Consider the following 24,099-nt stretch of genomic DNA (forward strand, 5'->3'; position numbering starts at 1 on the left):
TCGGGCAATTTCAGCATTTTCGAAGTAATGAGGGCTAGATATAAGCAATTTGAGCATTTTTTATTAATGGTTTTACAACCGGTTTTAACCATACTGAAATTTTAAATTAATAAAAGCCGTTTTTTTGCCAACCCTGCTTCGATCATTCTATATCTTTTGTTCCGGTTCGCCTCTCTTCTACGCTCGTCTGATTTATGTTCAGCAAACGTCCGTAATGACTTATAATGGGGACGAGGGTGTTAACTGACCAGTCCTAAACGTCCGCGGAGAAAGAGAAAGTGGTCATTTACCGTCCGGTCAAGAAGAGGGGTGATCAAGGAAGGCTATTTTCCCGTCGTTTTATGTCTATTCCGACCTTCGTGTATCATTTATCACTATCGCCATCTAACGGAGATTTAAAAAAATACTAGTGAAAACACAGGCCGTTACAAGATTTTGGCGGGTTTACTGGCTAAAATCTTCTATCGTAATACCCGTTTAGGGTAAGGAAAAAATGAGAAGATGGTAAAATCCTTTCGGCCGATAAAACGCTCGATTGATTTGTTTTTTTCGCCGGGGTAAACTGACCGCTGTCCGATAGCTGTCCCAATTTCTCCTTGACCAAATGTATAGATTGCTTCCTCGTCTATCGTGGTCGGAAATAATTCAGAAATTCACAGATTCTGGCTTATACTGTTTCGCGTTTAAACACAAGCGATTAAACCTGAAACCAGGGGTGCACTGGGGGCGAAGGTTGCCCCCTCGAGACGTATGCTTATTTGTACTCAGGGCTGCCACAATACCTGGAAAACTTGTCATTTCTGGAAAAGTCGGGGAGCTTAATTTCGGTTGCATATATTAAAAATTAAAAACTAAAATATAGGTAAAAAATTTGGCAAAGTTAGACGTAAAATAAATCAGGAAAAATATCTTTGGAAAACCTGGTCAAATTAATTATTTTTTTGGATGAGGAAGAATTTTACTCCAACATTAGGTGGTTTCCTCACTTCTATTTAGAATCGGCGCACGACGCACGCTCGGTGGCACTTTTCAATTAACATGAAAGACATAAGCTAGACGTGATTAGCGCTAGTTACGTTAACCGGGTTCGTACACGACCTGGAAAAGTACGGGAAATTTAAAATGTTTCCAAAACGTCAGGTAATTTTAAACTGTTTCCAAAAGGTCAGGGAATTTTAAAATATTTACAAAGGGTCAGGGTATTTGAAAATGTTTCCAAAAGGTCAGGGTATTTGAAAATGTTTTCAAATGTCAGTGAATTTGAAAATGTTTCCAAAAGGTCAGGGTATTTGAAAATGTTTCCAAAATGTTAGGGAAAAGTCAGGAAATTTTAAAATGTTTCCAAAATGTTAGGGAAAAGTCAGGAAATTTTAAAATGTTTCCAAAATGTTAGGGAAAAGTCAGGAAATTTTAAAATGTTTCCAAAATGTTAGGGAAAAGTCAGGAAATTTTAAAATGTTTCCAAAATGTTAGGGAAAAGTCAGGAAATTTTAAAATGTTTCCAAAATGTTAGGGAAAAGTCAGGAAATTTTAAAATGTTTCCAAAATGTTAGGGAAAAGTCAGGAAATTTTAAAATGTTTCCAAAATTTCAGGAGAAAGTTCCGGAATTTGAAAATGGTCCCAATAAGTAAGGGAATTTGAAAATGACCCCAAAAAAATCAGGCAAATAATTTTTTTACCTCAAACCACTCATATATTCTGCAAAAAAGTCAGGGAAAATTTGGAAATTTGGTCAGGGAAAACCTGGAATTGTCATGGATTTTAATTTCGGAAATTTTGTACGAACCCTGGTTAAAAACATATCGAAGCGCGTGCTAGCAGAAGATTTTCCGAATTAGTTCATAGTGCCATAATCACCATAATCGGAGTAAAAATTCTCCTCATCGCTCCCCCCCCCCCCCCCGGACCAAAATCCTGACAACGCCACTGCCCGCAACGTGAACCCGAAAAAGCGCATGACTTGTAAAAAATAAACCCGAGTCTTTTATCGAAGACAGTTAGTTTCTAGGACTGGCGAGTGTCGCTTTTGGAAGTAGGGAAGTTAGCGGAGACATGACAAATCTTGTTTGATGCGGCGGTCTTAGGCTAGCCCCAGTCCCCCCTGGGCATTTCGGTCGCTGAAAGAACGAGAAATCAATCGCGTGTTTTAGTATAAATACTGCTCTGGGCCTCGCCAATATATAGATATCTAGCGGAGCTTGGAATTGAAATTGATCCGCCGCCCTGTCCCGCAAAGTTTTGGACGTTAGCCAAGTTCGAATTGACTCCTAATATCCGTCATCCGTATCTCGCGCCAGCCCCATTATTTCTTAAGCCTCGACTGCGTCTATTCCCGCCATCGTGTTCGATTGGTTCAGCCTTACTCGGTCCCCACCCCGGTCTCCTTTTCTGTTATTTTTAGGCCAGCTTAATCCCAGCGATTAATTCGTCTCCTTTCACGCCGGCGGGCTTAATTGTTTGGATAATCCGCTCGTAATTTGAGAAGGATTAAGTAGTTTATTAATAGACATTTCCCGGAAGCGCTCGTTGTAGTAATGACTTAATTTTGTAGCGGATTAAAATCCGGGGGATGCGTGGCGTATCCGTTTGCGTCACGTCACTTGAAATTAATATCTTCATCTTCATTCGGGTTTACCTTCTATGGACATCTTAAGACCTTTTCACACGAGCCAACTTTTCAAATCAAAATGCCGAGTCACCAATAATGGATTAGTTTTTTCTCGCGTACTTTTTTGGTGGATCAACTCATCCAACTTTTATTCACACGAACCAACTAGTTGACTATCTAGTTGGGTCCAAAAGTTGGCTCGTGTGAAAAGGCCTTTAGTTCCACTAGCTGTTTTATTAAGAAATTCTCGGTCGTTGGTTTTGGGTCTGATAATTTAAGATATGTTGGTTTTTGGGCCTGATGATTTAAAGAATCTTTTGGGTCTGATTATTGAAGAATTCTTTTGGGTCTGATGATTTAAATAATCTTTTGGGTTTGATGATTTAAAGAATCTTTTGGGTTTGATGATTTAAAGAATCTTTTGGGTCTGATGATTTAAATAATCTTTAGGGTCTGATGATTTAAATAATCTTTTGGGTCTGATGATTTAAATAATCTTTTGGGTCTGATGATTTAAAGAATCTTTTGGGTCTGATGATTTAAAGAATCTTTTGGGTCTGATGATTTAAAGAATCTTTTGGGTCTGATGATTTAAAGAATCTTTTGGGTCTGATGATTTAAAGAATCTTTAGGGTCTGATGATTTAAATAATCTTTTGGGTCTGATGATTTAAATAATCTTTTGGGTCTGATGATTTAAATAATCTTTTGGGTCTGATGATTTAAATAATCTTTTGGGTCTGATGATTTAAATAATCTTTTGGGTCTGAAGATTTAAATAATCTTTAGGGTCTGATGATTTAAATAATCTTTTGGGTCTGATGATTTAAATAATCTTTTGGGTCTGATGATTTAAATAATCTTTTGGGTCTGATGATTTAAATAATCTTTTGGGTCTGATGATTTAAAGAATCTTTTGGGTCTGATGATTTAAAGAATCTTTTGGGTCTGATGATTTAAAGAATCTTTTGGGTCTGATGATTTAAAGAATCTTTTGGGTCTGATGATTTAAATAATCTTTTGGGTCTGATGATTTAAATAATCTTTTGGGTCTGATGATTTAAATAATCTTTTGGGTCTGATGATTTAAATAATCTTTTGGGTCTGATGATTTAAATAATCTTTTGGGTCTGATGGTTTAAATAATCTTTTGGGTCTGAAGATTTAAATAATCTTTAGGGTCTGATGATTTAAATAATTTTTTGGGTCTGATGATTTAAATAATCTTTTGGGTCTGATGATTTAAATAATCTTTTGGGTCTGATGATTTAAGAAATATTTTGGTCAAATGATTTAAGAAATATTTTGGTCAAATGATTTAAGAAATCCTTTGGTCAAATGATTTAAGAAATCCTTTGGTTAAATGATTTAAGAAATCCTTTTGTTAAATGATTTAAGAAATCCTTTGGTTAAATGATTTAAGAAATCCTTTGGTTAAATGATTTAAGAAATCTTTTGCGAATCTGATGATTTAAGAAATCTTTTGCGAATCTGATGATTTAAGAAATCTTTTGCGAATCTGATGATTTAAGAAATCCTTTGGTTAAATGATTTAAGAAATCCTTTTGTTAAATGATTTAAGAAATCCTTTTGTTAAATGATTTAAGAAATCCTTTGGTTAAATGATTTAAGAAATCTTTTGCGAATCTGATGATTTAAGAAATCTTTTGCGAATCTGATGATTCTCCCACTTTTGACACTGATAATTAGAACGCCAACCCAAGGCAAGCAAGCACCTCCAGAAAACTAATACCATTACGAAGAATATTGAAAAAGGTCATTTTTCACTTCACGGCCGAGGGCGAAAGCGAGTTTGCTAATTACGGCAGAACTAAGTTCTCCAAACCGCCTTCCTCCAACGTAGACCGATACCTCCGTCTTCAGCTATAGTTCTTCATTGTGCGAAATCTGTTCTCCATTAATCGTATTCGGGAAAGGCTCTAGAAGACAGAGTGAAGCGTAAGGCGGTTCGAAGGGGCCAAGGCTTAGCCCGGTTTGTAATATTATTTCGATCCGCACGCCTCAGCACCGGAAAAGGCCAAAAGTTATTCCGAAACCTTAAAGTTTGTCCCGAAATGTTTTTCGCTAACGGCTAACGTTCCTTCACGTTATACGGCTTTTTTCTCCCCCTTTGGTCGGCTTCCACCCCCGCATTTTTTAGGCGCATTCTTACGCCCCACCCCTCTTTGTAGAAAGCAGTTGCCAGTGTGGATAAGGGCGTGATGGGGGTAAAATCCCCCTCGGCTTGTTCTAACTCAGAGAAGACGCGGAACGGGTAGAGTTGGCTAAGTTCATCCTTTGCTTGGTCGGATCGCCTTCCTCGGCTATGGTTCTTCTTTTGTGAGGGTGAAATGGAACGGAGGGAGGAGTGGAAGGGGATAGATTTTCATCCAAGATCTTGAACGGCGCAACGAGAGGACGCCACTATCGAATTTCTAGCAGCCTTCCTTCCATTGATTTTCTTCTTTTTGTGTTGTGCCGCTCGCGCTGTTTGGGGCTGTCTTATGATAAGGATATAGTTGGGTTGCTTTTCGGATTATTTTCGAGACATTGGGCGCTTTCGTTTCAAAGTAGGTAGCGTTATAACAGGGTTGCCACACGTCAGGGAATTTACAAATTTCCCCAAAAAGTCAGGGAAAGGTCTGGAAATTTTAAAATTTCCCTAAAAGGTCAGGGAATTTTAAAATTTCCCTAAATGATCAGGGAATTTTAAAATTTCCCTAAATGATCAGGGATTTTTAAAATTTCCCTAAAAGGTCAGGGAATTTAAACATTTCCCTAAAAGGTCAGGGAATTTAAACATTTCCCTAAAAGGTCAGGGAATTTAAACATTTCCCTAAAAGGTCAGGGAATTTTAAAATTTCCCTAAAAGGTCAGGGAATTTTAAAATTTCCCTAAAAGGTCAGGGAATTTTAAAATTTCCCTAAAAGGTCAGGGAATTTAAACATTTCCCTAAACGGTCGGGAAATTTGAAATTTTTTCCAAAATTAAGGTCAGGGAAAAGTCAAAGAATTTTAAAATGGTCCAAAAAAGTAAGATAATTTTAAAATAAGTCAAATAAGTTTTTGAAATATGTATTAAAAATATATAATAAATATTTTTCAAGGTTTTACCTTAAACCATTCATTAATTCTACAAAAAATGGTCAGCGAAAATTTGGCAATTTGGTCAGGGAAAACCGGAAATTTAGTACAAACCCTGTAAGAGCCCAATTTTAGTGTTTATTTCTGGTTTTTTCAGGCTGATTTAGAGATTTTGAAACCTATTTTCACTGAAATACGGTATTCTAAAATCACTTTTATCTAAAGTGTACGGGATTTAATGATTGTCAGACAATCTTATTTAGTCTAAAATTAAATACCAAGAAGATTGAGTTTGTCATAATCATGGTTTTAATATCGTCCGAATCGGCTAAGATTTAAGAATATTTAAGACTTTGGTACTCCAATCTGAGCTTTATAAACGGGTGTAGTTTTATCCAGTACGATTCTAGACGGTATTTATTGTTCATTCTGCATTTGGAGAATGCTGTATGTTTTGGGTGCTCCCAACTATCAAGCGCGAACTTTTAGTTGAGGAGATCGGCGGGAGAGGGAGCCAGTATCGTATCTCGCATCACGCGAGGTTAACGGAGCGTGGCTGCTGCTTCCCATTTTCAATGTCTGCAGTTTTGTCAACTGGGGACACCCCCCCTTGTTCTTTCCCATCCGCTCTCGAACCCCTTCAGGTTTTCTTTTCCCTAACACTCCCCAATCCTTTCCATACGCTTCCGTGCCAACTTCCTCTCATCGCAGACCGTACCATTTTTCTCGCTTTTGACCCGCTCTTTTTTTTAATTTATAGCTCCCTTGATCTCGTAAAGATACCACTCTGCTCGCTTTGAATTTTTTGGGAGTTTGGTCGGGGGGTGTAACCTTTTTTGCTACCCCCCCCTTTATGTAGTGTGGGATAGGTTTCAGTTGTTAAGTAATATTAGCCTAATGTTTATTCTTCATGGATAATTTGGCTCGTGTAGTAGTCGCCGCTTGGTACTGCGGTCGTATCATCATATACATCTACTTTATGTTATTCTGAGATGGTCTTATAATTTAATTTTTTTGCTATATTTACTTCCTTTTTAGCGTATTGGTTACAATCCAACTAAGGAAGTTATAAAAATATTGCTCCTGAGCTGAGTTTCCAAGCTCTCGACCCCCCCCCCCCCGTGGTTAAATGGGTTTTCCCCTGACGTTTTCGGTCTCCCCTTTCTATAAAACTTTTAGAGGGTTAACGGTAATAGTGATTGTTGGGAACTATTGGCTTGTGTGGCATGAAGGGCTTGCCACCACCCTCCTACGTATTGTAAATCTAAACCTATAATATTTTTTTGTTTATTTCGATATGTTAATCCTATAATTTTTTTGTATATTGCGAAATGTTAGTCCTATAATTAAATTTGTATATTTCGATTTTAACCCTATAAAAATCCTATACATTTTTATTTTTATATTTGTTATTATTCCATAATTTTATGATTTGTATTCTATAATTCCCTTAATCTGGTAGTAACCTGAACCATTTTCCATTTAAAATTTACAGTTTTTATTATGAAAACTAAACCTTCCAATATATTCGCTAAATCCTCGTTTAAGTATTTTACTTTGAAACTATCACTGAAAGCATTTAAGGCAATTTCTATAGTCAAGGAAATGTTTCATTGGGCCTGTACCTCATTTCGAAGTAAAGGTCCAGAGGCAATATCTTCGCTAGGCTTTTGGAACTGCCTGTGATATTTTTTTTATTCATGTAGCCGGATTAATAATAGCAAACTTAAGCATTTTCGCCAGGATTTTGACATAAAAAACCTGCAAAGTGTTTTTCTGTCTGGCTATTCAATTTAGCCGCTAAAGGAATTTGGGACTAGGGCTCTTTCGTCCACTTTTTTCCGCTCTCCAATAACTAATCTCCGCGCTTCTCTCTGAGATTTTTTCCCGTCGCTTCTCTTTGGGACTTAAAGTCTAATCTCTCTACGCGTAAAGCGCCTTCAAGCGTGACTTATTTTTTTGCGGGTCGGCCATTTTCGCTTCTAGAGTTTCACCCGCCTGCTGTTAGTGGACGATAGCGCGCTCACAGACACACATACACACACTATTAACAATTGAACGAAAACATCGTAAGTCGAGTTAGGTTGGTTACTTTAAACTGATGCAGCGTTAAATTTCATTTCAAAACATAGTTGTCTGATTAAATCAAGTGATTTTCAAAGAAAATATTTACGTAAAGATGCCGAACTAGTAATTTTCAATCAAATATTTTATATTTTACTATGCTACATTAGTTTTTATTATTTTATTACAATATTTATCAATATTTTTAATCAAATATTTTATATTTTACTATGCTACAGTAGTTTTTATTATTGTATTACAATATTTATCAATATTTGTAATCAAATATTTTATTTTACTATGTTACAGTAGTTTTTAACATTTTATTATAATATTTATCAATATTTGTATTCAAATATTTTACATTTTACTATACTACAGTAGTTTTTATTATTTTATTACAATATTTATCAATATTTGTAATCAAATATTTTATTTTACTATGTTACAGTAGTTTTTATTATTTTATTGCAATATTTATCAATCAAATATTTTACATTTTAATATGCAACAGTAGTTTTTATTTTATTACTACAATATTTATCAATATTTTTAATCAAATATTTTATATTTTACTATGCAACAGTAGTTTTAATGTATTGTAATATTTATCAATATTTTTAATAAAATATTTTATATTTTACTATGCAACAGTAGTTTTTAACATTTTATTATAATATTTATCAATATTTTTAATCAAATATTTTATATTTTACAATAGAACAGACTGTACAGTGGTTTTTACTATTTTATTATAATTAGGTTTAATGCATAGGTTTAGAAAAACATTGATTTAAACTTGAATGTATTTTACAAAGTAGGCTTTCTTGGAATATCGATTCAGAGAAAACTAAAAAAATTAGTTTTTAATTAGTAATTAAATTTAATTACGATTATTTTAAAATTTTACGTTACACAATATTCATGAATTTTTCAGGTCAAAGATGCATCAAACGTTAAATCATTTAAAATGAAAAAATACGATTTAAATCAAATAAATTGTTTTTTTTTATTTATAAAGCATGATTTCCAATTAGTTATTTATGATACTCCTTGTTAATTTATAGCATAGCGGTACCCACTTCAATTAAATGATGAATTTACTCAGGAATGGATTTTATTTATTAAAAGGCTATAAACTCTGGTAGTGGTTGTTGGGGTATTAGTATATACCTGTAAACTAATTAAATTGATTATTTATTACCTAGAAAATTGTGCTTAGACGCTTGTAGCTTTGACTGTACTATAACTTGATTACTGGTTTAGTAATAGCAAAGGCTCTAGTCGGTTTTATATGCCTGTAATCGTTAGTCAGAATTTTCGGAAATGGTTAGCGCCAGTTAATCTTAAATTCTGCGAAACCTAGTAGCAGAAACATTAAAGTCACCAGGGCACACAGTCTAAAACAGGGAATTATACGTTAACAAGTTAAATTGGAGATATGATGTGATATTACAGAAGTTAAGCACGCGCTACAAACCTAAAAAAGTTAACGTGTAAGTGTGTAGGCTGTACTCTACACCCTTACACATTTACAAAAGCGGGTTAAATATCACTAATCTTTATCTTACTACAGGGCCCCCAGAGGCCCTATAATTCCTATAAAATCCTATATTTTCAAAAATGTCCTATAACATCCTATATTTTTAACAAAATCCCCCAAAAGTCCTATAAAATCCTTTAATTTTGATATTTTACCCATTTCAAATCAAATTGCTAGATTTAGCTTAGCTATGGGATAAATTCCTATACAAAGTCACTCTAGTCTATACTTTTGTTATTGTTAACATGATTAGCTACTAGTATATTTTTGTGATGAAATGGTTCAATAGTTTCTATTTTTCAAGTGAAAATCAAAGATTTATTTCACTAAATATAGATTTGTTTTTTAAAGGCATAAAGTTAGTAAATGAAATAGCATATTTAGTCCTATAAAATCCTATAATTTGAAAAAATAGTCCTATGAAGTCCTATATTTTTAGAAATATAATCCTATTTTTCCTATGAAAATTTTGAAGATTTGAGTGGGGGCCCTGTTACTAGTACATTTTTCCTTCTGCCATAGTTGACAATATTTTACTCTAACCTTTAATTTGGAAATCATTTACCAAATCTACTACATTCTGATACTCGTAATATTATACCATTTCAATTTATAAATGTTTAATATGGAGTTAAATTACTATAATTATCAGATAAACGAAGGTTATTTCTTTAATAAGAACGCAGCCGGACCACACCTCCTATATTTCAAATTCTTCCCCTATTTTCAATCTGTTCCTATAATTACACTATTTTCCTTTTCCTCCCCCCCCCCCACCCTATATTTGTGCAATTGTGTCTCTTCAGATCAAAATATACAAAACTAGAATTTTTTTTGAAACCAATTATTATTAAACCAAAATTCCTTTAAAAACCATGGATTTTCACTCCATGAGTACTCGAAACCTCTATTTTCCCTTAATTTTAATGGAATTTATCTTATGTTTCCCCGTAATTGTAATGGAATTTATCTTATATTTCCCCGTAATTGTAATGGAATTTATCTTATATTTCCCCGTAATTTTAATGGAATTTATGCCATACTTTCCCGTAATTGTAATGGAATTTATCATATATTTCCCCGTAATTTTAATGGAATTTATTCCATACTTTCCCGTAATTGTAATGGAATTTATCATATATTTCCCCGTAATTTTAATGGAATTTATTCCATACTTTCCCGTAATTTTAACGGAATTTATCCTACATTTTTCTTTACTTTTAAGAAAAATCGCCTATAAAATCCTGTAAATCGATTTTTTGAGTTTTCTGTGGTCAAATTCCGAACAACTTCTGTAAATTGTGAAGTTACGTGTCTTTACCTCTTAGCCATTAGTTGAAATAGCCCCGCTGTCCACTTAAGGTCTTCCATCGCCGACCACCCTAATTCCGAGCGTTGGCCAACTCATAAAGCCTTCCACGCGCACTTAGTTACACTGGCCTTTTTTCTTATCCGATTACTGCCGTTCAGTCCGCCTTTTCTTCTGTCAAAAGTTGTTCCCGGGCATCTCTACGGAGTCGCAAAAACAACGCCAGCTACTTTATCCGTTCTCCTCAGATATAATACTCATTAAAAGAGGCTCTTTTTTGTATTTCTTGATTTGCAGCCCTGACCGTATCTAGCTGCTAGACGTTTTGATTAGCTATATCAAAAATTCGTAACTCAATTTAATATCTCTATCTGCGAGACTAAATCGCTTTAGAAGCTTTAAGATTGTCGCGCTCGACTGAAGCTAGCAATTTATTTTCAAACTTATTTCTTTTTACGAGGAAAAAATTAGGAGTGACTCGTCGACGCCTGCTTGTTGGTTTTCGTTTTAGAAACATTTTTTTAAAAAGTTGGTAGTAATTAAAATTTAGTCTTATTTTTATTTCGAGTTCTCCGAGGTTTTTTGTTTATACTTGAGGGAATTGACTAGTTTGAAATTGTCACAAATTTAATTGACCTATTTTTCTTGTTTCCAAACCTAATAATCTACTTAGCTTATACTAATTAATATCGCGACTTCTATATTAGTAATTAGAATTATAAATTAACGAGTACGGTCTCCCTAAATCCCTTTAGGATTTACGTATTTGTAATTAGCGTACGTCTAAATATAGACCTAATTAACATTCGGGCTTCTAAATTAAATTGTTTCCAAACTTCGCGCTTATTTTTCGTTTTTATTAATCTAATCTTGATTTTCCGAAATGGTCGCCCTTATCTCGTATATATGAATATTTTACATAATAATATTTATTGGCGTAATTTTCCGCTGTCTTAGCATCGGCGCTGCCATCAATTTTAGTCCCGTATCTCACTCTCTTCAGCTCGCGCTAATTTTCCGCCTAATATACTCCGCTTTGATCAGAATAGGCATTAATTACCGAACTAACCGATAGATGTAGCTCGTGGGCCCGTCCCATCAGATATTATCAAAATGGCCAGCCACGCCGCTGATCGCTGATAATCTAATTCGTTGCCATTGTCCGCGTATTCCACTCCTCCTACGCAAAACATTGTTCTTCCGCTTGCTTGATTATGAAAACCTATTCGACCAAACGTGTGTTAGCTGGTACTTTTGAAAATGGAGGGGGATGGGGTGAAGTTGACAATCAAATATTTAGAGAATTCGCTAGGTATATCAAATTCTACATAAAATTTCTTATATTTTGTTAGGATATATATGCAAAAGTTTAAAAATTAAGACTGGTTTTTCTAAAATATATAATAATAAATTAATAGTATTATTACTGGGCCAATAAAGACTAATTGTTCTGCATTATTTAATAATAAATAAACAATAATATTATTGGACCGAAAACGGCTGATTTTTCTGCATTATTTAATAACTAAATAATATTATTACTGCACCAAAAACGGCTGCTTTTTCTTCGTAAATAATCATGCTGGATTTTGATCCTGCGCTTGAATAAGAAGTACATAAAATGTGATGTCTATGTTAAATGAAAAAATGTAACAAAAACTTGTTTTGTAACATGTCAGTTTCCCTGTATACTCCATAAAAAAAATCAAAAGATTTAGTCGGATGTGTAGAAATAGTAGAATTCTATTTAACGATATTTACAAATACTATATGTTAAAAAAAAGTATAAACGAACATGCTAATGGCAAGATGGGGTTGGTAGGAAAAAGCGCTTTTCAAATTTCCTTGTTCCCTGGCAATCTAGGGCTATTTATAACCGGGCTGCTTACGGATTTTCCGGGATCAAGCTCCTCGTGTTCCAACCCGAGGCCCAGTTGTCTTGTGTATTTTATTCATTTCGTTTCCCCCAGAAATTATTAATTCAATTTGTGTCCTCGGCTCTCTCTATCTCACTCTTCCTAGCCTCCGTTCTTTGTGGCGGCCGCAATTCACTTAGAGCCGCTAACGTGTTTGTGCGGCGAACAACTCGGCGCGTTTTTAAAAAGAACCGTATAAAACAGTTTTGGAAGGTCATTAATTTAGCCTCGGCTAAATTTTCCAATACCTCCCCCTGGTCGGTTACTGGCGTGGAAAGCGTCGGAGCAAAGCGTGTCGAACACTTCTACAGGCGTTTCGCCTATTTTCACCTATTTTTAGTCCCGAAATAATAGAAATGATGAATTAAATTGCTTTTCAATGGTAATTAGTTTTTCCCAATATTTATGGTATGAAGTAGTTTTCGAATTAAATTTTACCAATTTTTATCCGTGAAATATTAGAAGTGATGAATTAAATTGCTTTTCAATGGTAATTAGTTTTCCCCAATAATTTGAGGTAATAAATAGTTTTCTAATTAAAGTTTTACCATTTTCAAGGACGTTCGTTTAAGTATACTTCAAAATTTAAACAGCTTCGTACCGCCTTATAACTTCTGAAGTTTATACACAAACTTTGTAACTTTCCAATTACTTATAACTTTGATAAAATATAATTTCCTTAAGATCGTGTGAAGATACGAATTCCTGAAGGATTTCGCCTGAAGTGAAGATCTTTACTGGATAATATTATCTTATAACACCTACCTAATTTGGATTAATGAAAGAGAATCTAACAAGGGGGGGGGGGGGGGTTACCTAATTGCCTTACTCCCCCCGCCCAAAATACGCCCAATTTTCGTATACGAATTCTAGGATAGGGTAAGGAAGGCAAATGGGCGTGGTTTTTTTTTTCATGGATTCACAAAGCGATCCGTTGCTGACAACTTACTAACGCACTAAAGTAAACAGTTACTGCTCTAAAATAGAGCGCAGTGGAGCCGATAAAATATAAATAAATTTTCGATTATTTATTAAAAAAAAATAGTTTTGTAAGTCGGAAAATTACCGAGGCCTTTTTTCCGGAAAATTTTCCGTATTTTTCCGAAAAATATTAAAAACGTTTTCATTCCATGATTTGTCTAATATATTGTTTGCAAATTTAAATAAAGCGGCATTTTCACCTCATTTTTTCTAATCTAAAAGTAAAACTAAACCTATAGACTAGTTTAAACTGGTTGAAATGTAACACTATTAATGTTTTGTAGTATGTTTACTGATATTAGTCATTTTAAATCGATAAAAAGTTTAAAACATTAAAAACCTTTGAAAAGTAATTTATGTTTAATTTTTTTATTTTTCCGCAATTCGGAAAATTTTCTGGAAATTTTTCCGCATTTTATTTTTCCGGAAAATTACAACCCTAAAAAAAATATAAATAATAATAATAATTTTTTTTATAAAAGTTTTTATTCGGATAATTTTTGGTTATGGATAAAAACAAATAAAACGTATATTTCTTATCCAAACCCCGAGCTCCCCTCTAAAATAAATAGTTCGAAAATTTCAAACAAGATGTTTTTAGCTTGTTACCCGCAATAATCCTTCAGGGTTCGTACTCGACCTCCAATACCTGGAAAACCTGGAAAGGTCAAGGAATTTGAAAATGTTTCCAAAAGGTCAGGGAATTTGAAAATGATTCCCAATGGTCAGGGAAATTTAAAATAGTCCAAAATAGTAAGGGAATTTTAAAATTGTCCAAAAAAAATCCGTCAAATAAATTTTTGAAAAATGCAATAAAAATACATAATTAACATTTTTCAAGATTTTACCTCAAAACATAAATTTAATCTACAAAAATGGACAGGGAAATTTGGCAATTTAGTCAGGGAAAACTTGGAAATGTCAGGAAATTTAATTCCGGAAATTTTGTACGAACCCTGTCCTTCATTATCCACTATTTTCCACTTTATTCCAGTTCAAGTTGAATATTTTTATGCTCGTATAACGAGATTTTGTTTCGCGAATTATTTTTGAGCCGCTTCGAGATCAGGCGTTTTAGTTTCCCTTATGCAACAGCCAATTTAAATCGAGTTTGGTATCCGAGCGAACCAGGTATTGGAAACTAAGCAACGACGTAATTTCGTAAGTCTCTCCATGCGGGGCGTTTTTCAGGATAACTTAAAGGAGTTGATTAGTCCCGTACATTCTCAATTTAACGTATAGGGCGACTAGCGGGCGGTCAAGCGAGGCTAGCCTTCGTTAGCCCTATGCCGAATTCCGGGGTTATTGGTCTCAACGGGGCCCCCAGAGCTGGAGGAAGCTAGATTGGTCCGAGAATTGGCAATGAAGGGACGCTGCAGCGTGGAATATCTTCGCGGGAGATTCTCGAAGGCTCGAAAGGGTTTCGCTTTTAAAGAGTTCCGGAAAGAGGTCGATACTGGCTAAATGACCAAATTGACCTTTCGGGTTTGCCCCCTCGAGACGAACTCGCCGAACGCCGTTAATCAACTAGCCCCCTCCAGCGGACGTTTAAAGCGACCGACAAACTTCGGGCTGCGGGCTATAAGCGGCTGCCTTTTCGAACCGTCAAGAATGTCCAAATTTTTCTTCCCCGTAACTTTTAAGTCTTCCTTCTTCGAATGATTTGCTGTTAAACTTAGAAGAGAAATATATGTATAGGAAAGTTTTCAAATTGATCCTCCAACTTTTATGAGATCCTTAATTACCGTAACTCGATCTTTATATGTCTAATTCGCCGTTACTTTAAACTGGACGATGGATATTTGACGCTGCGCCAGTTTGACTGGTAAGATCACTCTGACGGCTTTGGCCCCGCCTACGAGAGAAAAAATCCCCTCTGCGCGTGCTCCCCTCTCACGTTGTTGTTAACATAGTGACGTCAAAAAAACCGTCAGCCACATCGAGACGAAAATCTGCCGCGATAAGCATTCCAAGTAGATGTATGGATTCCTGCTTTGGAGTACATGTTAATTCGCTTTATTTTAGTTGATTGGATTTCTATGGCTGTTTCCTTAAATGAAGGTAATATTATAAGGCATTCTAATCATTTTACATTAAAAACAAAATCTGAAATGGATATTAAAAGCGTATTCTGTAAAGTTAATAAGCTATTTTTATTCATTTCAATTGATTTTTAAAATTTTCCATTATACGGTCTTTAATATTTATCTAAATATTTACTTCTATTATACGGTCTTTAATATTTGTCTAAATATTTACTTCCATTATACGGTCTTTAATATTTATCTAAATATTTTCTTCTATTATACGGTCTTTAATATTTGTCTAAATATTTACTTCTATTATACGGTCTTTAATATTTGTCTAAATATTTACTTCTATTATACGGTCTTTAATATTTGTCTAAATATTTACTTCTATTATACGTTCTTTAATATTTATCTAAATATTTACTTCTTTTATACGGTCTTTAATATTTGTCTAAATATTTACTTCTATTATACGGTCTTTAATATTTGTCTAAATATTTACTTCTATTATACGGTCTTTAATATTTATCTAAATATTTACTTCTATTATACGGTCTTTAATATTTGTCTAAATATTTACTTCTATTATACGGTCTTTAATATTTGTCTAAATATTTACTTCTATTATACGGTCTTTAATATTTGTCTAAATATTTACTTCTATTATACGGTCTTTAATATTTGTCTAAATATTTACTTCTATTATACGGTCTTTAATATTTGTCTAAATATTTACTTCTATTATACGTTCTTTAATATTTGTCTAAATATTTACTTCTATTATACGTTCTTTAATATTTATCTAAATATTTACTTCTTTTATACGGTCTTTAATATTTGTCTAAATATTTACTTCTATTATACGGTCTTTAATATTTGTCTAAATATTTACTTCTATTAAACGTTTTTAAATATGCAAATTTCCTAATGAAATATTCATTCGATCGGGTTAAGCCTAACCTAATTTATCCGCTTAATAAAATAGACCTTTCGCACGCCATTCAATAACGATTTCTCGGTTCAAAAGATAGGTTTATTTTTGGCCAAATTTTATCTCTTTCATAATTTGAACACGCCATTCTCGATTTATCCGAGGATTTAAAATATTGATGTATGCAGTCGTAGGGCATCAGCCCCGGGGACTTAAACACAGGGCCCCACAATAGATAGGGAGGGATAATCAGGCGTCGCCTCTTTTATGAATTTCTAAAGACGATTATTAAAGTTTGCTTTTCAGTTGACCGAAATAAAACCACGTCAGAACACGACGTCAAAATCCAACTTTTGGTCTTAAGTCTATATTAAATTTTATGTAATACCGTAATTTAAAATCGGGGTGGTTAAGTGTCAAGAGAAAGTCAAGGAATATGAAACACAGGCATTAGAAAGAAATTTAAGAATTTGTAGAAAAATCGGGGAATTTAAATTTATCTGGAAAATTTGGTGTAGGTGATGAAAAAAAACTTGGTATTTCAGGGTTGCCATGGTACCTGGAAAACCTGGATAAGTCAGGGAATTTGAATATGGGTCTAAAAATCAGGGAAAAGTTGGAGAATTTTAAACATTAGTCAAAAAACCAGGGAATTTAATGTAGGTTGCCAATTGAAAAGGATGATAAAATTATCGAATACGTAGATTAGTCCATTATTAAAAGGGATAAAAAAGCTAAACCCTAAACAAATTTGAAGAAATTTAAAAACTTACAAATAGCTCGTACCAATAGGTCTTCGAGCAAACAAAAGACGCGAAACTCGGACCAAATAGATCTTAGAGTGAAAAACTAAATTAAATTAAATTAAATAGCCAGAAATTCCAACGGTAGACCGGTTTCGTCCTATTTGGGACTCGTCAGTACCGTGCGGGAAATCTGGCATGCGACTGTTACACCGAAAAGAGAAACTAAGCCTAAACATTAAAAATTTCAAAACGAGTTGCGTAGCAACGGAAAGCCCTTTTCATAATGGACTAATCAACATATTCGCTTATTTTATCATCCTTTGCAATGCAGTCCATAGGTGGTTCCTTTTAACGTTGCAAATAGAAAACCTTTACGAAAATAAAGGGTAAAAAATTTTAAAAATTCGCACAAAATAAGTCCGGGAAAATTTCCGGAGATGATCAGGGTAAACCTGGAAAAGTCAGGAAATTTGAATGTGAATAAACTGTGGCAACACTGTATTTGTTAACATATGTAGATTGGGGCCCCGGAAGTGGGGCATTTGCCCATTTTAGTAATTATTGGCGATTTAATTTCTAGCGATTTTCGACTTTAAATGCACGTAACGTTTTTAAATTAAGACCGACTTTGTTGTAAAATATATAATATTTATTTGTACTTAAAGTGTTGGTTGCACGAAAAATCGATAGTAATAAAAACGAATGAATGCGGGCTTGTTTTGAAGCCCAGGACGTTCTCTTTCCAAAAATGTCATCGTCGAAACCAATTTCCAAGCCTAAGTGTATTAACTTTGAGTCCGAAACTGACCTTTTTCGCTCCCCAAAATCCGGAAATTTTTGACGAATTTCTCTCCTCCGTAGCACGAGCAATTTGGCTCAAATCAAAGCTGTAGTTTTATTCCTAAAATAGAAGGAACTGAAGTGGAGGGATTCTGTTTACTTGTAGAAGTTTTCAAACCAGAGGTTTTTAATCATAATATTAGGCTTATTATCGAAATGAAATAAAAAAAATTACGCGCGTGCTACCCGACGTTTTAAGAAGAATTTACAAGGAGCCTTCGGTTCCATATCGTTTTTCTACTACGTAGGCTTGTGTAGGCTTGTGTATGCCTATTTCAATTACTACCGCGTAGGACTTTTTCCTGGGTGTTAAATCAGCTTGCTTTTAATCCCAGATGTAAAGAAATGTATTACAGACAATTAGCCAATGATATGCTTCGCATTTTCTGACGTCATGTGTTCCGAGAATAATTTTAGAAGTCTGGAAATTTGCCGAAAAACTCGATTTCCCCCATTTCGACTTCTTTTTATAATAATTCAAAGACCACTTAAACGATTTTGATGAAGTTTTCTGTACTTGCTATAAAATCTTTGCTCTTTCTAATGAATCATTAATTAGCCATAGCTAAAATTTCGTGCAACCAACACTTTAAATACGCGATGGTTTTAAACGATTTTCGAGTTTATAATTATTTAAATTGATTAGGTCATTAATATATCAAGAGGGCAACGTTTTCCTTTTTCAAGTTAATGGAGAAATTTATGGAGCCGTTTCCTGGCAATATTTTGAAAGCGCCATCTGTTACGAAGAAAATAGCGATATATTTGGCCAGCTAAAAATATATGGTCGATTTGTTGAGATTTATGAAATTACTCGTAAATAAACGAGTTCGGATGAACCGAAATAAAACAGCCGTTTCTTTGGAATAATTTATAGATATTTCTCGCTATATTTAACTTTTCGAAATTTATAAACGACCCCATTGATTTTAAACTGATCTCAGTTGGTATGTATTGATTAATTTTACTCCAAAATAATACGACACAAAAATTAATTGCGGGATTTTTCAAGATAATCTTAGATTTAAGATAAAATATTGGAATTATACGATCAATGGCAGCCCTGATTTTAGCCCGAAATAATACGAGAAAATGTGAGAAATACGACACAAAAATTAATTGCGGGATTTTTCAAGATAATCTTAGATTTAAGATAAAATATTGGAATTATACGATCAATGGCAGCTCTGATTTTAGCCAAAGATAATCCAAGATCATTAATATCAGAAGTATATAATACATATTTTACGAGATAAGTATCTAGGTCAATAAAATAAAACTTTAACCTTCTCAGGCGCAATTACCCGGCGAGCTTCGGGTGTGTACTACCGCATCACTGCTTAAAAATTAACGCGTGTATTAGTCCGCCTATTTAAAATGGTTAAATTAAATTGGTGGGGATGTTTACATTTTTACAGATTACATTTCCTCCTGTGTAGCAGTTTCAGAAAGTAAGCATTGGTGTTTTGAAAAAATAACGGAAGCCTGTGCAAGTACGTGTTTTATGCGAATAATATTAGCAGGATAGGGAGACTTATTCTTCTGTCGAAGAAATATATTACAGAGTTGTATTCTAAAAATCTGCGAATTTTAAAAATTAGTCTAAAAATCGGCGAATTTTTAAAGTTAGTCTAAAAATCAGCGAATTTTAAAAGTTAGCCTAAAAATCAGCGAACTTTGAAAGTTAGTCTAAAAATCAGGGAATTTTAAAAGTAAGTGTAAAAATCAAGGAATTTTAAACATTAGTGTAAAAATCAAGGAATTTTAAACATTAGTGTAAAAATCAAGGAATTTTAAACATTAGTGTAAAAATCAAGGAATTTTAAACATTAGTGTAAAAATCAAGGAATTTTAAACATTAGTGTAAAAATCAAGGAATTTTAAACATTAGTGTAAAAAGTCAGGGAATTTTAAAAATTAGTCTAAACATCAGAGAATTTTAAAAGTTAGTGTAAAAATCCAGAGAATTTTAAAAGTTAGTGTAAAAATCCAGGGAAATTTAAAAATTAGTCTAAAAGTCGGGCACTTCAAAAAAATTAGTCTAAAAGTCAGGGAATTTTATTAGTGTAAAAATCGTGGGAATTTTAAAAATTATTCTAAAAGTCCGGGAATTTTTAAAATTAGTCGAAAAGTCAGGAAATTTAATTTCGGTTGCAAATAGGAAACCTTTACTAAAATATAGGTTAAAAAATATAAAATTTTTGCACAAAATAAGACAGGGGAAATCTCCGGAAATGGTCAGGGAAAATAAGTAAAATTCAACACTATTGTATTCTTCTGATAATATACAATTTACCGTCCCAAAATCGACTAGCGAAACACCTTGTACTTATAATTCCCGATGGCTTAGAACCGAAGATAATCAGTGGGATGTTAAGGCGTATTGAGATTTAGTCCCCCGATGCACTAGATAAGACAGTCCAATCCAAGAAAAAAAGAAACCAGCTAGCATCGAGTATACCTGGCTTTTTCGGAATAAATTATTCCTAGCCGTACATAGGAAAAAGTGGCTAACACAGCGGATACCTATATGTGTCTCTCCGGGGAAGTCTTTCTAGGTACGAGCTAGATGGATGAACCTTTTCTCTTTTAATGGCGGCCATCGATTCCACTATTTGCCGACAGGGGTCACTGCGATTTTTGTTTGTTCCAGCCAGGGGGGGGGGGGTGGAACGCGGTGTATCCAAAAATAATGAAACTTTTTTCTTCCATCTTTTCCTATTTTTTACGCACAATCGTAGGGGATTTGTGTATTAGTTTCACGTACTGTGTCTGCCGCCGATTCCGCCGTTGTTCGCGCGGTACGTTAAAGGTACCATGGCAAATGATAAGGGTTGCCACGGTACCTGGAAAAGTCTGGGAATTTGAATATGGGTATACAAATCAGGGAGTTTCATTTTGGTTGCAAATAGGAAATCTTTTCTAAAATATAGGTTAAAAACTACAAAATCCTGGCACAAAATAAGTCAGGTAAAACCTCAGGAGATGGTTAGGGAAAACCTGGAAAAGTCAGGGAATTTGATTGTGAAAAAACTGGCAACCCCGTCATACGTCTATTAATTGGAAATATTTGGGGTATTTGCCCATTTAAGTGATTTTTGGCGATTTTCTTCTTAAAATGTACACACTTTTTTTACATTAAGACCGACTAGGTTGAATATTATATTTTAAGGTAGTACTGATCATTTCTGAACTACGTTTTCGGTTACATTAAGAAATTTTAATTTTAACTGATATTTCTGGCCAATTCGCGGGACCCCACAACCAGCGTACGCACTATTGTCATATTTAAATTTCGTGCCAATTGATACAGGCGCCATCTAACTCGTTCGCGTTTCGCTACTTTATTTCCAAAACCAGGTAACTCGAAAAATTCGTTTTCGATAAAATTCTTCTTGGGTTTATTAAGTTAAAGTACAAAATGATGGGAAATTAGTTCAAATTTAAATTTAATATTTGAAATATAGTTAATACATCGGGGGGATTGTGTTTACTTAAATGTCCGTGACATCTTGTTTTATATCGTCTTGCCAACCCCAATTTGTGGACGACTCAATTGCTGTATCGGTTAGTCCATGGTATCGACGACAAAGCTAGCGGACTTTGTTCTTTATTTCTTATACCCGCACGCGCACGCCTGTAGTTCGTCTTTGTCTTCCTAGATGGCGTTGTATTAAATATATAACTAATGGAGATGACTTCGCTAATGGAGTTAGCTCCGTCATTCTCTCCCTCCGGGGATTTCTGCTTGTTTTAATTGGTTTACTTTCGCATTGTTTGTCGTGCCCGCGTGACTCCGGATACAAAAGGTGAGGCTACCTCGTATCTTCCTCATTAGCGCCATTGTTAGATGTTGTGCCTGGATCTTAAAGTGGCGACGTAAACATTGCTAGTTCAATTTGTCAACATGCTATACCATTGAAATGAATAAAAATAACTTATTAACTTTACAGAATACTCTATAATATCCGTTTCAGTTTTTGTTTTTCATGTAAAATGATTAAAATGCATTTGGAAGAAAATACTTTAAGAGTTTTCAACCATGTTTTATATTATTACCTTCATTTAAGGCCTAGGATTTCTTCTGCCAGTTTTCCTTTAAGTTTTCTTCCCGCCGCACAAATATCCTGGTGGTAGGCCACCCGCAGAACATGTTGGCCTACCACCAGGATATTTGCGCGGCGGGAAGAAAACTTAAAGGAAAACTGGCAGAAGAAATCCTAGGCCTTTAAGTAACCAGCCCTTGAAATCCAATCAACTAAAATAAAATTAACACACTCCAAATCTGGAATCCATACCTCTACTTGGAATGATTAACGCGGCAGATTTTCGTCTCGATGTGGCTGACGGTTTTTTTGACGTCACTATGTTAACTTAACAAACAACAACGTGAGAGGGGAGTGCGCGCAAAGGGGATTTTTTCTCGGGTAGGCGGGGCCAGAGCCGTCAGAGTGATCTTACCATACGCGATACGGCAAGATAAGCATTCCAATTAGAGGTATGGGTTCCTGATATGGTCTATTTAAACGGAATCTAATATTAAGGATATTTAGTTATACTTAAATATGAAACATTTCTTAAATCAATTTATGTGGTTGTAAATTTTTCAGTTGAAGCCGTCAATTTTTAATTTAATTAAATGGTTGTAACCTAGCACATAATGGATATTTTTTGTCATTACTTTTGGTGTAATGTGCTATTCTCAATAAGAATTGCCACAGTATCTGGATTTCCTGATTACAAGTTTTCTATTATTCATAAAAATTTCGGTTAACTGTTTATTTATTATATATTCACGTTTTAATATGCAAAAAATAAGTTTTTATTTGGATAATTTTTGGTTATGGATAAAAACAAATAAAATGGATATTTCTTCTTGATTTATACATAAAACTTTTCAAAATTTAAATTTTAATTTAATATATATTTATAAAATATAGACAAAAATAAAACTGTGGCAACCCTGTCTACCGGACTGATTTTATTTTATTTTTCTTCAACTTACTAGTGGTGAAAATAAAATAACGTAGTATTTGGCTTTCGGTTTTCGATCGCATAATATTAAATGCACAGACTTATTAAAAAATACGGACGTAGAAAGGATTAAAAATACGGACGTAGAAAGGATTAAAAAATACAGACGTAGAAATATTAAAAATACAGATGTAAAAAGGATTAAAAAACACGGATGTAGAAAGGATGTAACTGAAAATTTGGTAAAATCCGATCTTGAAATAAAATCAACTGGTTGAATGACTATTGAATTCGATGAGATCATGAGCGAGAGTAGAACGGGCAAATTTATAGTCTATCAGCGAGTCTTCCTTTTCTCTCAGTCCGCATCCCCTTCCGACTGTCTCCGTCGCGGGGGGGGGGCGCCTCTCGCGCTTCTCCGCGGGCCCCGGCCCCGTCTCATTCGTCCACCGCCTCTCGGTGCCGCAGGCCCCGTCCTCTCCCCTCAGTGACGCTTCTCGCGTTTCGCCACCATCCTCGTGGTCTCACTCACTCGGGGTCGGCGACGAAGGACAATCTCCTCTTCTTCCTCGACCATTGTCCGCGCTCGTGTACCAGACTTACCATCAACAACGGCACCAACCGCTTGGGTTCCTGATTAAATGTCTTCGCGTGACGTATAAACAAATCGTGGACAGTTGGTTGAAATCGCGAAGTTTGCGGGCTTTGTTGAGTGAACGCAATTTCGGGATGAGGTTCTTCGCCAAGATCCGAGTTCGACTGTTGATTAAGGTTTTCCCTTCCTACTATCCCTCGATCTTCGGAGTAAGTTTCACTACTTTTTTTTGGTTCTTGTGATGCTATCTTAGTTGTTCAAAAGCGGTTTTTTTTCAAAGTTTACTTCATATTTCCGGTTGCGATCCTGGGGTTATAGTGGAGACAGTCAAATTGTTAATTATAATGCCGACTACCCTTCATCCTTTACTGCCTGATTTTTAATTGGTACAATTATTACGCTCTGTTTCGTAATTGTCACCCGATTCAAGCCGCCCTATAATTACTTTCTCGGTAATTACTCTGGTTTTTAGATAATTC

The 24,099-nt window shown here is 34.5% G+C and overlaps 1 protein-coding gene across 18 annotated transcripts in view; it reads left to right on the forward strand.

Annotated features, from left to right (window-relative positions):
- The window catches only part of dlg1 (MAGUK family member discs large 1), a 298,752-nt gene that overhangs the window by 237,438 nt on the left and 37,215 nt on the right, over positions 1–24,099 (forward strand). For 2 of the 18 annotated variants that reach the window (XM_090168263.1, XM_090168265.1), the window contains exon 1: positions 23,740–23,829. The exons of the other annotated variants lie outside the window; for them this stretch is intronic. In XM_090168263.1, coding sequence (XP_090024389.1) covers positions 23,755–23,829 — 75 coding nt within the window. In that variant the 5' untranslated portion in view covers positions 23,740–23,754. Of the gene's footprint in view, positions 1–23,739; positions 23,830–24,099 lie in introns of those variants that run through there. 18 annotated transcript variants of the gene reach the window in all.

Source organism: Leiobunum rupestre, chromosome 3 (assembly GCF_980474605.1).
Source record: "Leiobunum rupestre chromosome 3, qqLeiRupe1.1.hap1, whole genome shotgun sequence".
NCBI classification, from domain to species: domain Eukaryota; kingdom Metazoa; phylum Arthropoda; class Arachnida; order Opiliones; family Sclerosomatidae; genus Leiobunum; species Leiobunum rupestre.